Below are 13,782 nucleotides of genomic sequence, written 5' to 3'. Positions count from 1 at the left end.
AACTTCACCGTCTTGCCCACACAATCAATTACCGCACGATAAGCAGATAACCAATCCATCCCCAAAATAACATCAAATGCAACCATCGGAATAACAATAAAATCAGCAAACAGTAATCTATTACCCACTTGTACAGAACATGCCTTGATAATATTAGTGGGACAAATTTCATCCCCCGAGGGCAGCACAATATTGAAGTGGAATGGCATAACAGTAGATTCAACAGATATGGAATGCATAAATACTTCAGACATAAAAGAATGGGTTGCACCAGTGTCAATCAATGTAATTGCTTCTTTGCCGCAGATTAAAATATTACCTGATATCACAGAAGAATCAGGATTAACACTTTCCTTCGTCATAGCAAAAATTCTTCCTTGGACTTTTCCTTTGCCTGATAAGAGAGGACATTTCAGTGCCGTGTGCCCCATCTCCTTGCATCTAAAACATCGTCCACTACCAACCAAACACTCACCCTTGTGTGGCTTTCCACACTTGGGACGCAACGGTCGCTCCGTATCTGATGAAGGCAAAGAAGGCTTATTATGTTGCTCCAACTTGCCTTTCCCTTTGAACCCGCCTCGACCAGAAGGACTTGCACCTTGACTCCTAGCCTGAAAGGTTTGTCTTCTCAACTGTCTTTCCTTTTCAATCTCTTGCTCATCAAGTTCAGCTAGCAGTGCCCTCTCAACAATATCTTGATAAGCAACCACTTTAGCCATGTGAACATCTCGCCGAATCTCAGGTCTCAAGCCGCGAAGAAAGTGCTCTCCTTTATCTTTATCGTTCTCGGCAATAAAAGGCACAAAGACACAACCTTCTTCAAATTTGAGAGTATACTCATTGACAGTCATGGCAGCTTGTCGCAACTCGAGAAATTCTTTCACCTTCTTCGCTTTAACCTCTCGAGAAAAATATTTGGTGTAGAAAAGCTCTTTGAATGCATCCCACTTCAATTCACGAACATTCACTGTAACCTTGGTGGCTTCCCACCAAATACGTGCTGCTTTGACCAACATAAAAACTGCACAACTAACCTTGTCTTGATCATTGAACTTCAGATAATCGAAGATGGCCTCCAAAGACTTGATCCATTCTAGAGCAATTAGTGGATCAGGACCACCAATAAACTCCGGAGGGTTCATACGTCTGAAACGATCATATGCACCATCTTCAGAACTTTCCGTTCTGCCTTGACCTCTTTCTTGGCCACGCCCCTGAGTCGTAGTTTGCATGCTCAATAATTGTTGAATTTGTTCGCCATGGACTTTAGCTTGTTCTTTCAACAACTTACTGAATTCATCTACCACCTTTGCAGTCTTATCAGTGGGAGGGGCCCTATCATCCCCTTCGATATTCTTTCTCTTGGGAGGCATATCCTACACCTATGCTCACTTTAACAATAGATATGGAGAACGAATACATCAATGGTAATGAAATGAAATCAATACTCAATGTTAAAATCAATAGATGCAGGATCGAAAACATACCGGATTGTCCTAGGTAGAAGAAGTCATATATGGTCCGAAGAAATTTCGCTCTGATACCAATTGAAACAACCCCCTTCTCATGCTTTTAAATTTAAAAGAAAAACATGCGCGGAAGCATTTGAATTAAAAAGGGAAAGAACAAATAATATGTAAACAAAACATTTTACCAAAAGAAATCCACAAACTAACATAAGCTTTACCCCATAATTCATTTTACAAAATATGACAATATTTAAACTTCTCATGTTCACCCAAAATAAAATAAAAGTGACATGATCAAAAGTCTTTCCCATTGGCTTTTATATGACTTCTTCCCCTTGGACGATCCGCTTCAATCCTTTTTGTCACCTGCATCACATGACATTAACTGGAATGAGATAAAACTCAGTAAGCAGAAAGCTATACATAACAAGTACATATACATGAGATTGGTTAGAAATATGGATATAGCAATGGCAATAGACAATGAAGCAATGGCAATGGACAATAAATCAATAGCAATGAACAATGAATAATACCATCTTCAATGAAAGATAGGTAACAAAGCAATATGGATGGTATTTCATGGCATAAATTAAAGGAAATGAAATGATAGTTCTGTGACCTGTGACCTGTGGATAGTATCTCTTTGATATATAAATATATCAAAACTGTGAGAGATACTCATAATCATGTGATTGGCCAATGACATGCATGTAATAACTATAATTCCTTGGCTTTGATCATAGGAAATTTCATTGAGGCAATTATACAAACAATTGGTAGGCACAATGGTGTATTAGCTCCTTGATCAATGAATTCAATGGAAATGCTTGAACAATGAACATATAACTATATACATATCAATTATATACCAATGGAAGGAGCTGATTAACAATAACATGGCTTGATACATATAAAAATCATGTGAGCATTTTGAAAAGAAAGCTTCTACTTACAACTAATCCAACAATATGGTGGCTATGATAAACTTGAATGATTCCTACAAACATCAACACAAGAATAACCAACAATCATCAACATTACCCTAAGAAATTCATCCATTCAACTTAACCCTTCAACCATCCAAACCCTTATAAACTCCAAAATAATAGAACCCTAACCTTGCAACTTGGAGGAATAGGTAGAAACCACTAAGAATACAACTAAAATCCTTGCTCTTGGAGTAGAGATTGAAGGAGAGAAAACTAGAGAGAAAATGGCATGAATCGATTATAAGGAAAAGAGAGAAGGTTAGAATGAAGTAGAAGCCTCTAGAATCATGTTATAAACCTTCAATCCCTTTAAAACGTGTTTTAAAAAAACAATCTCGCATTCCAAGCGCCGCGGCGCCACTTAATTGGCGCTGCGGCGCTTTCTCTACGTCGCTGGGAGCGCCGCGGCACTGGCGCTGCCCCCTGCACTCCACAGCAGCGTTCTGCGCACGGCTCCATCAAAGATCGCTTCCGAAACGCCTCTTCCCTTCGTAATTAGGAAACGTGGTAAACTAAAAAGTTGTAGCTCTATGGCTTTTCTTGAACCTCTCCAAATTTCAGATCATTTACAGGTATGAGTAAAACGTTATGCTCAATATCCCAACATGTGTCAATACAGGAGCAACGATGCACATGACACATTTCGGGCCACTTTTGGCTCGTCTTCCCTAATGATTTAAACCAAACTCAAAACATGAAAGTTATAGCCTTATATCTTATCTTTCCAATGAAAGTGGCCTCACATCAATTGGATCAATATACAAAACATTATACTAAAAACTGCAACTACTGCCACATTATTCTTACTGTTCTGCACTTCCATTTCCTGTTTGGCTCAAGATTGACTTTCTATTCTACCCATTCATTCCCATAATCATCACCAACTATGAACATAATATTAAAACAATAACCATAAACAATGACCATAATTTAACCATTCCAATAAACATATCTATAACCATCACAACATCCATAACCATAACCAATAATCATTCCCACCATAACCATAAAAATATTTAAAACCATATCTTATCACCATAAATCATAAATAACGCCATAACTAAAACATGACAAAAAGGTCGGGATATTACAATCTCCCCTCCTTATAAAAATTTCGTCCCCGAAATTTGCTTACCGTCGAATAAAGTTGGATAACGATGTTTCATCTCCTCTTCCGGTTCCCACGTGGCCTCTTCAATCACTTGATTTCTCCAAAGGACTTTGACAAGGCCAATTTCTTTGTTTCTCAACACTTTAACTTTACTATCCAAAATTCGCACCGGCATTTCCTCGTAGCTAAGGTTAGGCAAAAGATCCAATGATCCGTACCGAAGAACATGAGATGGATTAGAAAGGTTCTTACGTAACATTGAAACATGAAATACGTTGTGAACTCGATCCAAGTCCGGTGGCAATGCAAGACGATAGGCTCGGTCTCCAATTTTATCAAGAATTTCAAAAGGTCCAATGAATCGAGGACTTAGTTTACCTTTCTTACCAAATCGCATAACTCCCTTGAGAGGAGCTATTTTACTAAACACATGATCACCAACCTCGAAAGTCAAAGGCCGTCGTCGAACATCGGCATAACTCTTCTGTCTGGACTGAGCGGTCTTCATTCGCTCTTGGATCAATGCCACAACATCTGCTGTTTGTTGAACCAACTCCAGGCCCAACATCTTTCTTTCACCTACCTATTCCCAATAAAGAGGAGATCGGCACTTCCTTCCATATAAAGCTTCATAAGGTGCCATGCAGATAGAAGACTGGAAACTGTTATTATACGTGAACTCTACCAAAGGCAGCTTAGAATCCCAACTTCCCGGGAAATCAATCGTACAAGCCCTTAGCATATCCTCCAAAATTTGGATTACCCTTTCTGATTGACCGTCGCTAGAGGATGGTATGCGGTACTGAAAGTCAATTTCGTTCCCAAGGCTCGATGCGAACTTTTCCAAAACTCTGATGTAAACCTTGGATCACGATCAGAAACTATTGACACCGGTATTCCATGAAGTCTCACAATCTCCTGAATATACGCCCAGCATATTGGTTCATAGAATAAGTCGTCTTGACAGGAAGAAAATACGATGATTTGGTTAAACGATCCACGATCACCCAAATCGAATTGAAGCCTTTCTGAGTCCTTGGCAACCCAACAACGAAATCCATGGTTATGTGCTCCCATTTCCATTGCGGTATTGCCAAAGATTTCAACAACCCCGCCGGTCTTTGGTGCTCAATCTTAACCTGCTGACAAGTTAGACATTCAGAAACAAATAACATTATATCTTTCTTCATACCTGACCATCAATAGAGACGTCGAAGATCTTGGTACATCTTGGTACTACCAGGATGTACAGAATAGGGCGCTGTATGAGCTTCAGTTAGTACGTCTCGTCGAATTCCATCACCCATAGGAACACATATCCTACCTCGAAAGATCAATAAACCATCACGGTTCAACCCAAACTCAGAAAGTCCTGTCAAATCACTCTTCCTTTTCAATTCTAATAACTGAGCATCCCGCTGTTGTTCCTTCAAAATTCGATCAAATAAAGTTGAGTGAAGAACTAGAGCAGACAATCTAGCAACTGTACCTGAAGATACCAAATTGATCTCATTTCTTTGCAATTCAAGCAACAAAGATTTAGAAATCATGGAACCCAATAATGAACTCGATTTGCGGCTCAAAGCATCTGCAACCACATTAGCTTTACCAGGATGATAGCTAATGGTGCAACCATAATCTTTTACCAGTTCCAACCATCTCCGCTGCCGCATATTCAATTCCTTTTGCGAAAACAAATAACTCAAACTTTTGTGATCCGTAAATATTTCACATTTCTCACCATAAAGATAGTGCCGCCAAATCTTCAAAGCAAAAACCACAGCAGCTAACTCCAAATCGTGAGTGGGATAATTCTTCTCGTAGTCCTTCAACTGACGAGAAGCATATGCTATTACTTTCCCCCGCTGCATCAATACGGCACCTAGCCCCTGCTTAGAAGCATCTGTATATATAACAAAATCTTCAGTACCACAAGGAAGTACTAAAACAGGGGCAGAGGTTAACTTATCTTTCAATGTTTGAAATGCTTGTTGGCACTCAATGGTCCATTCGAACTTGGTAGCTTTCCGTGTCAAACTTGTCAATGGCAAAGCTATCTTTGAAAAGTCAGCTATGAACCGTCGGTAATACCCTGCCAAACCAAGAAAACTCCGTACCTCTGAAACTGTCTTTGGAATAGACCATTGCTTGATCGATTCAATCTTTGAAGGATCCACCGAAATTCCTTCTTTTGAAACAATATCGCCCAAAAATGCCACCTGCTCCAACTAGAACTCACATTTCTTTAACTTGGCATACAATTGCTTATCCCTCAACTGCTGCAACACAATCCTCAAATGCTCACAATGAAGTTCTCGTGTCTTTGAGTAGATCAAGATTTCATCAATAAAAACAATGACAAAAGTATCCAAATACGGCTTAAAGACACGATTCATCAAATCCATAAAAACTGAAGGAGCATTGGTTAATCCAAATGACATCACCAGAAATTCATAATGACCATACCTCGTTCTAAATGCAGTCTTTGGTATGTCCTCCTTTTTCACCTTTAATTGATGGTAACCGGACCGAAGGTCGATCTTTGAGAATATTGCTGCTCCTTGCAATTGATCAAAGAGATCATCAATACGTGGCAAAGGATATTTGTTCTTCACTGTTACCTTATTGAGTTCTCGGTAGTCAATACATAATCGCAGTGATCCATCCTTCTTCTTTACAAACAACACTGGAGCTCCCCACGGTGAGGAACTAGGTCGGATAAAACCTTTATGTAATAGCTCCTGCAATTGAGTCTTCAATTCTTTCATTTCAGTAGGAGCCATTCTGTATGGAGCCTTGGAAATTGGAGCTGTACCTGGAATTAAATCAATAACAAACTCCACCTCTCGATCAGGTGGTAATCCAGGCACACCATCAGCAAATACGTCAGGATAATCTTGAACCACATCAATATCTTGTAATTGCAAATTACTTTCCTTTCGCACATCAACCACTGAAGCTAGAAAACCCATACAACCTTTGTGCAACAACTTATTAGCTTGAAGGCAAGAAATAATGGGAATACCAATCGAAAAGCCTAGACCAACGAACACATCACTATCATGGTCATCGACTAAAAACTTCAACGTCTTGCCCACACAATCAATTACCGCACGATAAGCAGATAACCAATCCATCCCCAAAATAACATCAAATGCAACCATCGGAATAACAATAAAATCAGCAAACATTAATCTATTACCCACTTGTACAGAACATGCCTTGATAATATTAGTGGGACAAATTTCATCCCCCGAGGGCAGCACAATATTGAAGTGGAATGGCATAACAGTAGATTTAACAGATATGGAATGCATAAATACTTCAGATATAAAAGAATGGGTTGCACCAGTGTCAATCAATGTAATTGCTTCTTTGCCGCAGATTAAAATATTACCTGATATCACAGAAGAATCAGGATTAACACTTTCCTTCGTCATAGCAAAAATTCTTCCTTGGACTTGTCCTTTGCCTGATAAGAGAGGACATTTCAGTGCCGTGTGCCCCATCTCCTTGCATCTAAAACATCGTCCACTACCAACCAAACACTCACCCTTGTGTGGCTTTCCACACTTGGGACACAACGGTCGCTCCGTATCTGATGAAGGCAATGAAGGCTTATTACGTTGCTCCAACTTGCCTTTCCCTTTGAACCCGCCTCGACCAGAAGGACATGCACCTTGACTCCTAGCCTGAAAGGTTTGTCTTCTCAACTGTCTTTCCTTTTCAATCACTTGCTCATCAAGTTCAGCTAGCAGTGCCCTCTCAACAATATCTTGATAAGCAACCACTTTAGCCATGTGAACAGCTCGCCGAATCTCAGGTCTCAAGCCGCGAAGAAAGTGCTCTCCTTTATCTTTATCGTTCTCGGCAATAAAAGGCACAAAGACACAACCTTCTTCAAATTTGAGAGTATACTCATCGACAGTCATGGCAGCTTGTCGCAACTCGAGAAATTCTTTCACCTTCTTCGCTTTAACCTCTTGAGAAAAATATTTGGTGTAGAAAAGCTCTTTGAATGAATCCCACTTCAATTCACGAACATTCACTGTAACCTTGGTCGCTTCCCACCAAATACGTGCTGCTTTGACCAACATAAAAACTGCACAACTAACCTTGTCTTGATAATTGAACTTCAGATAATTGAAGATGGCCTCCACAGACTTGATCCATTCTAGAGCAATTAGTGGATCAGGACCACCAATAAACTCCGGAGGGTTTATACGTCTGAAACGATCATATGCACCATCTTCAGAACTTTCCGTTCTGCCTTGACCTCTTCCTTGGCCACGCCCATGAGTCGTAGTTTGCATGCTCAATAATTGTTGAATTTGTTCGCCATGGACTTCAGCTTGTTCTTTCAACAACTTACTGAATTCATCTACCACCTTTGCAGTCTTATCAGTGGGAGGGGTCCTAACATCCCCTTCGATATTCTTTCTCTTGGGAGGCATATCCTACACATATGCTCACTTTAACATAGATAGGAAGAAAACATACATCAATGGCAATGAAATATAAACAATTCTCAATGTTAAAATCAATAGATGCAGGATCGAAAACATACCGGACTGTCCTAGGTAGAAGAAGTCATATATGGTCCGAAGAACTTTCGCTCTGATACCAATTGAAACAACCCCCTTCTCATGCTTTTAAATTTAAAAGAAAAACATGCGCGGAAGCATTTGAAATAAAAAGGGAAAGAACAAAATAATATGTAAACAAAACATTTTACCAAAAGAAATCCACCAACTAACATAAGCTTTACCCCATAACTTATTTTACAAAATATGACAATATTTAAACTTCTCATGTTCACCCAAAATAAAATAAAAGTGACATGATCAAAAGTCTTTCCCATTGGCTTTTATATGACTTCTTCCCCTTGGACGATCCGCTTCAATCCTTTTTGTCACCTGCATCACATGACATTAACTGGAATGAGATAAAACTCAGTAAGCAGAAAGCTATACATAACAAGTACATATACATGAGATTGGTTTGAAATATGGATATAGCAATGGCAATAGACAATGAAGCAATGGCAATGGACAATAAATCAATAGCAATGAACAATGAATAATACCATCTTCAATGAAAGATAGGTAACAAAGCAATATGGATGGTATTTCATGGCATGAATTAAAGGAAAGGAAATGATAGTTCTGTGACCTGTGACCTGTGGATAGTATCTCTTTGATATATAAATATATCAAAACTGTGAGAGATACTCATAATCATGTGATTGGCCAATGACATGCATGTAATAACTATCATTCCTTGGCTTTGATCATAGGAAATTTCATTGAGGCAATTATACAAACACTTGGTAGGCACAATGGTGTATTAGCTCCTTGATCAATGAATTCAATGGAAATGCTTGAACAATGAACATATAACAATATACATATCAATTATATACCAATGGAAGGAGCTGATTAACAATAACATGGCTTGATACATATAAAAATCATGTGAGCATTTGAAAAGAAAGCTTCTACTTACAACCAATCAAACAATATGGTGGCTATGATAAACTTGAATGATTCCTACAAACATCAACACAAGAATAACCAACAATCATCAACATTACCCAAAGAAATTCATCCATTCAACTTAACCCTTCAACAATCCAAACCCTTCTAAACTTCAAAATAATAGAACCCTTACCTTGTAACTTGGAGGAATAGGTAGAAACCACTAAGAATACAACTAAAATCCTTGCACTTGGAGTAGAGATTGAAGGAGAGAAAACTAGAGAGAAAATGGCATGAATCGATTATAAGGAAAAGAGAGAAGGTTAGAATGAAGTAAAAGCCTCTAGAATCATGTTATAAGCCTTCAATCCCTTAAAAACGTGTTTTAAAAAAACAATCTCGCATGCCTAGTGCTGCGGCGCCATTTAATTGGCGCTGCGGAGCCTTCTCTACGTTGCTGGGAGCGCCGCGGCGCTGGCGCTGCCCCCTGAACTCCACAGCAGCATTCTGCCCACGGCTCCATCAAAGATCGCTTCCGAAACGCCTCTTCCCTTCATAATTAGAAAAACTAGTAAACTAGAAAGTTGTAGCTCTATGGCTTTTCTTGAACCTCTCCAAATTTCAGATCATTTACAGGTATGAGTAAAACGTTATGCTCAATATCCCAACATGTGTCAATACAGGAGCAACGATGCACATGACACATTTCGGGCCACTTTTGGCTCGTCTTCCCTAATGATTTAAACCAAACTCAAAACATGAAAGTTATAGCCTTATATCTTATCTTTCCAATGAAAGTGGCTTCACATCAATTGGATCAATATACAAAACATTATACTAAAAACCGCAACTACTTCCACATTATTCTTACTGTTCTGCACTTCCATTTCCTGTTTGGCTCAAGATCGAATTTCTATTCTACCCATTCATTTCCATAATCATCACCAAATATGAACATAATATTAAAACAATAACCATAAACAATGACCATATTTTAACCATTCCAATAAACATATCTATAACCATCACAACATCCATAACCATAACCAATAATCATTCCCACCATAACCATAAAACTATTTAAAACCATATCTTATCACCATAAATCATAAATAACGCCATAACTAAAACATGACAAAATGGTCGGGATATTACATCCACACTAATTTGTAATCGCTCATCCTCTTCTCGACCCTGATCCTGTCCCACCTGTTGTTAAGCACACATACAAACACAACAACAGCCGGATAACTCCGGTGAGGATAATATTCCTAGTATAAACAATGTATACAAGCAATCATATAAACCGATATAAAAGCATGAAACAACTATCAATAACATGTATCTAATCTGACAACATGAATCGATATAAAACTGTAAATAAACTCGTGACTCAACATCTCAGACTCGACTCTTCTCTACTCTAGGGATCCTGGTTCCTGCACATTGGCACAATATACCGAATCTCCTCAATAGAAGCATATCCCCTCCTACGCAACATCGATATAAACCAACCTCCAGTGTCTTGGCATATCCACCCAAGACTTGGCACCTCTGCCATTGAGTTGGCACCTCCGCCCATGACTCAATACATGCTTTGCTATAACTCAATATACTAAGCATATCAATCTCATGAATTGCAAACATCAATGATATAAAATAAAGTATATGATTTAAGGAAACTCAAGTCAGATCTAACTCGAGTTATATTCTCCCGGTTCAACATTGATTTATACATTTCTTGTTATAGTTCTGCTCGTTCTTCTATCGGTTCTGAAGCTTCCAATACCAATCTGGAATAATACTAAAGAACCCCAATATCAACAAAGAACTCAAAGCAATACTGAATCTGACCAATATTCAATCTAGATAACTGTTGACGGCATAACGGTACAATCTTCAACAGATATAAATTCCAACAACTCATAATCAATCGATAAACACAGTCTAATATCGAAATGTCATATGGTGTCTGTTCTTCAATCCAGTTTCAATTCTACGATTACCAATATCGCGAGAACACATAATCTAGATCAAATCATAATTCCCTCGATACATAAATTTCGAACCATGCTAGAACATAATAAAATTTACGTCCTTTTTGAAGCCTTTGACGAGAGGAGTACGGAAATATGTTCGGATCAAAACTCTGATAACCGGATCGTGTACAATTAAATTTCTAAGACTTCATGAAGATTGGGGATTTCTGAAGAGGTTTCTCTCGCTTTTTGGCTGGAATGTCGATGGAAAGAAGGATTTACCATTTAAATTGCATGGCAAAGCTACGTGTCTCTTTTCTTTGTGCTGCACATCTCGCGCATGTGCGCGACCATCATCAGCGCATATGCGCAGACCTACTGTCTTGTCGCATAACATTTTTTCAGCTCGCGCATATGCACGCCCTCTTCTCGCGCATATGCGCGAGACCTACTGTCTCGGCATAAGTTAAGCCCACCAGCTCGTGCATATGTGCGAGGTTCTTTGCCTGCCTCGCGCATATGCGCGCCTCGTGTCGCGCATATGCGCCAGGTGTTCTGTCCTCACACATCACATATCACATGCTATCTCGAATCGTGCCTCCGATTGGTCTTTCGATAATCACATCAATTCGTAATCAATAATATCATATTAACAGAATAAAAATATCGGGCATTACATTGATAATCCAAAACACTTTTGGAAACCATATTCGTCATCGCCGTCGCCGGATTCCGACCAACACAAATTTTTTTTTATTTTAAAGAGGGTCTTTTCGGGGCTGCCCTTGCTGCCTGTTTCGGGGCTACCCGAAATGAGATGATTTCTAACCGCATGAGATGATTTGTTACAATAAAATCAAGGCCGATTTGGGGCCGTTCTTGGGCAGCAAGTTGCTGCCCGTTTCGGAAATCGACCTCAATATAATATCATGTATATGCTACACAAAATAGTAACCATAGCTAATGATACCACTTGAAAGAGGATCGATTAAGGTGCTCGAATGCGCAACGTAAGTTTCGAAATAATTTTTGTAGTAAGAAAATCAAACACCTCAAGCCTATAATGTGTAGCAAATACGAAAACACATCAAAATATCATATATAGGGTGTTTTAAAGAAATTACCTATCAATCTCTTAAGATTGATGATGGCTCCAACTTAGTTGATATACAAATAAGCTCTTGAATGGTAGACACAATCTACAAGCTTCTTTTGAGCACTCCTTGCTAAAAATTAAGCCCACCACCAACAAGCTAGAACCTATCTTATTTTGCACTAGAAAAATAAGAGGATTTTTCTTTGCGAAATGTAGGGAATCTTTAACAATTGAAGAACAAATTGGAGAGTAAAATGAGGATGAAATTTTGGCCAAGGCTTGAGGAGTGGAGAGAAGGATGAGTTGTTTTGGTTGTGCAAAAAGCTAAAGGCACTTTTAGCATGTCAAGCATTGAATATTGAAAAAGTTGTCTCCCAACTCTTCACCTCCCCATGCATATCTATTTGGGCTTGTAACAATTACAAAAACCATAGACTTTTATTTAAATGTCTCAAACATATTTGAGCCCAATTAAATATTACTTGAATTTACTCAAGCCCACTAGTTAAATAAATATTTCCAATTGGGCTCTACAAGACCTAATGTAATTTAATTAATTCAACACTTGAATTAATTTAATTATTTGGACTCTATTAGGTCCACTAGTGTAATTAATTCAACACTTGAATTAATTTAATTTAGTTCATAATTTTTTGAAAATCACAATTTTCAAATACATTATTTATTTGGCCAACTTTTAATTTAGAAACACTTCCTCAAATTAAAAGTTACATTCTCCTCACAGAAGTCATACTTCTATTTTATTTAGGCTTATAAACTCCTTTATAAGCCGTTCAACACATTGAATTATTTTACTTCTCAACGAGATCTAGAAAGCTAGTACTTGTGTGGCCCTCAATGGTTCATTGATATAACTAGCAGTGGGTTCACATCTCCATGTGATTCGGGACTAAACATGTCCTTATATGAGCATACCCCAATTGCTCCATTCTTACTTATCAACTCATTGATAATAAGAAAGTCAGAACTCAGGTCTGATAGTACCGAATCAATCATGTTAAAAGCCTAACAGCATCGCTTACATGATTCCCTAGGTATCAAATGATAGTGCCTGCAAGAACCATTCTATTATGATTAGCGTACAATACGGTCCCTTCAACTCATATATCCCGACCGATTAGACAACCATTGGTAAATCGAGAGTTGTCAATGAATCGATACTATGTGTCATGTCGTAGTTGCATCGATGGTGTAATATATGAAACCCCTTTCATAATTAGCACCATACTCTGATCAGAGATTTCAAACTACATATACATGAAATCACAGAGGATATCCATACCCGAAGGTAAGCGGTGAATCCACGACTACAATGCGTCGAATCCTATAGTTTCGACAAAACACCCAACCTTGCCACCTGATGACCCCATGAGAGTTGGTAAACAAGTCAAAGTGCAAAGCTAGTACATAGAGTCTCAATGTTGTCTCGGGTCATAAGGACTAATGGTGTACAACCATAAACTAGGACGTTTCCACTCGATAAGTGAGAACCACTTAGAAAGTCCTACATGGAGGGTTGTTCAGTGCACTCTACCAGGAGCACCTATCTGCATGCCCGGACATCACAATGTCCCCTACCAATGAAAAATGGTACTCACATCGCAGATACTAAGCTCAAACTCGAGCAGACTATA

The 13,782-nt window shown here is 38.7% G+C and overlaps 1 protein-coding gene across 1 annotated transcript; it reads right to left on the bottom strand.

Moving 5' to 3' along the window:
• Nucleotides 1-4,774: 4,774 nt before the first annotated feature.
• Nucleotides 4,775-8,029, bottom strand: LOC140961000 (uncharacterized). Its single transcript, XM_073419325.1, has 4 exons — nucleotides 7,129-8,029; nucleotides 6,448-6,612; nucleotides 5,075-5,163; nucleotides 4,775-5,002 (listed from the first exon to the last, which is right to left on the bottom strand). The coding sequence occupies exons 1-4, from the start codon at nucleotides 8,027-8,029 to the stop codon at nucleotides 4,775-4,777; spliced, it is 1,383 nt and encodes a 460-aa protein (XP_073275426.1).
• Nucleotides 8,030-13,782: the final 5,753 nt, after the last annotated feature.

Source organism: Primulina huaijiensis, chromosome 16, assembly GCF_012295235.1.
Source record: "Primulina huaijiensis isolate GDHJ02 chromosome 16, ASM1229523v2, whole genome shotgun sequence".
In the NCBI taxonomy this organism is placed as follows: Eukaryota; Viridiplantae; Streptophyta; class Magnoliopsida; order Lamiales; family Gesneriaceae; genus Primulina; species Primulina huaijiensis.
This window is presented reverse-complemented; position numbering and strand designations above follow the sequence as displayed.

Bases quoted from the DNA above. Each gene is read 5' to 3' on its own strand.
- LOC140961000 (XM_073419325.1), bottom strand. From the start codon at position 8,029: ATGCCTCCCAAGAGAAAGAATATCGAAGGGGATGTTAGGACCCCTCCC. The intron at 5,164-6,447 runs GTGTGCCTGGAT...ATGTGGTTGCAG, and splicing joins TCCTGACGTATTTGCTGATG to ATGCTTTGAGCCGCAAATCG. The intron at 5,003-5,074 runs GTATCTTCAGGT...CGAATTTTGAAG, and splicing joins AAAGAAATGAGATCAATTTG to GAACAACAGCGGGATGCTCA.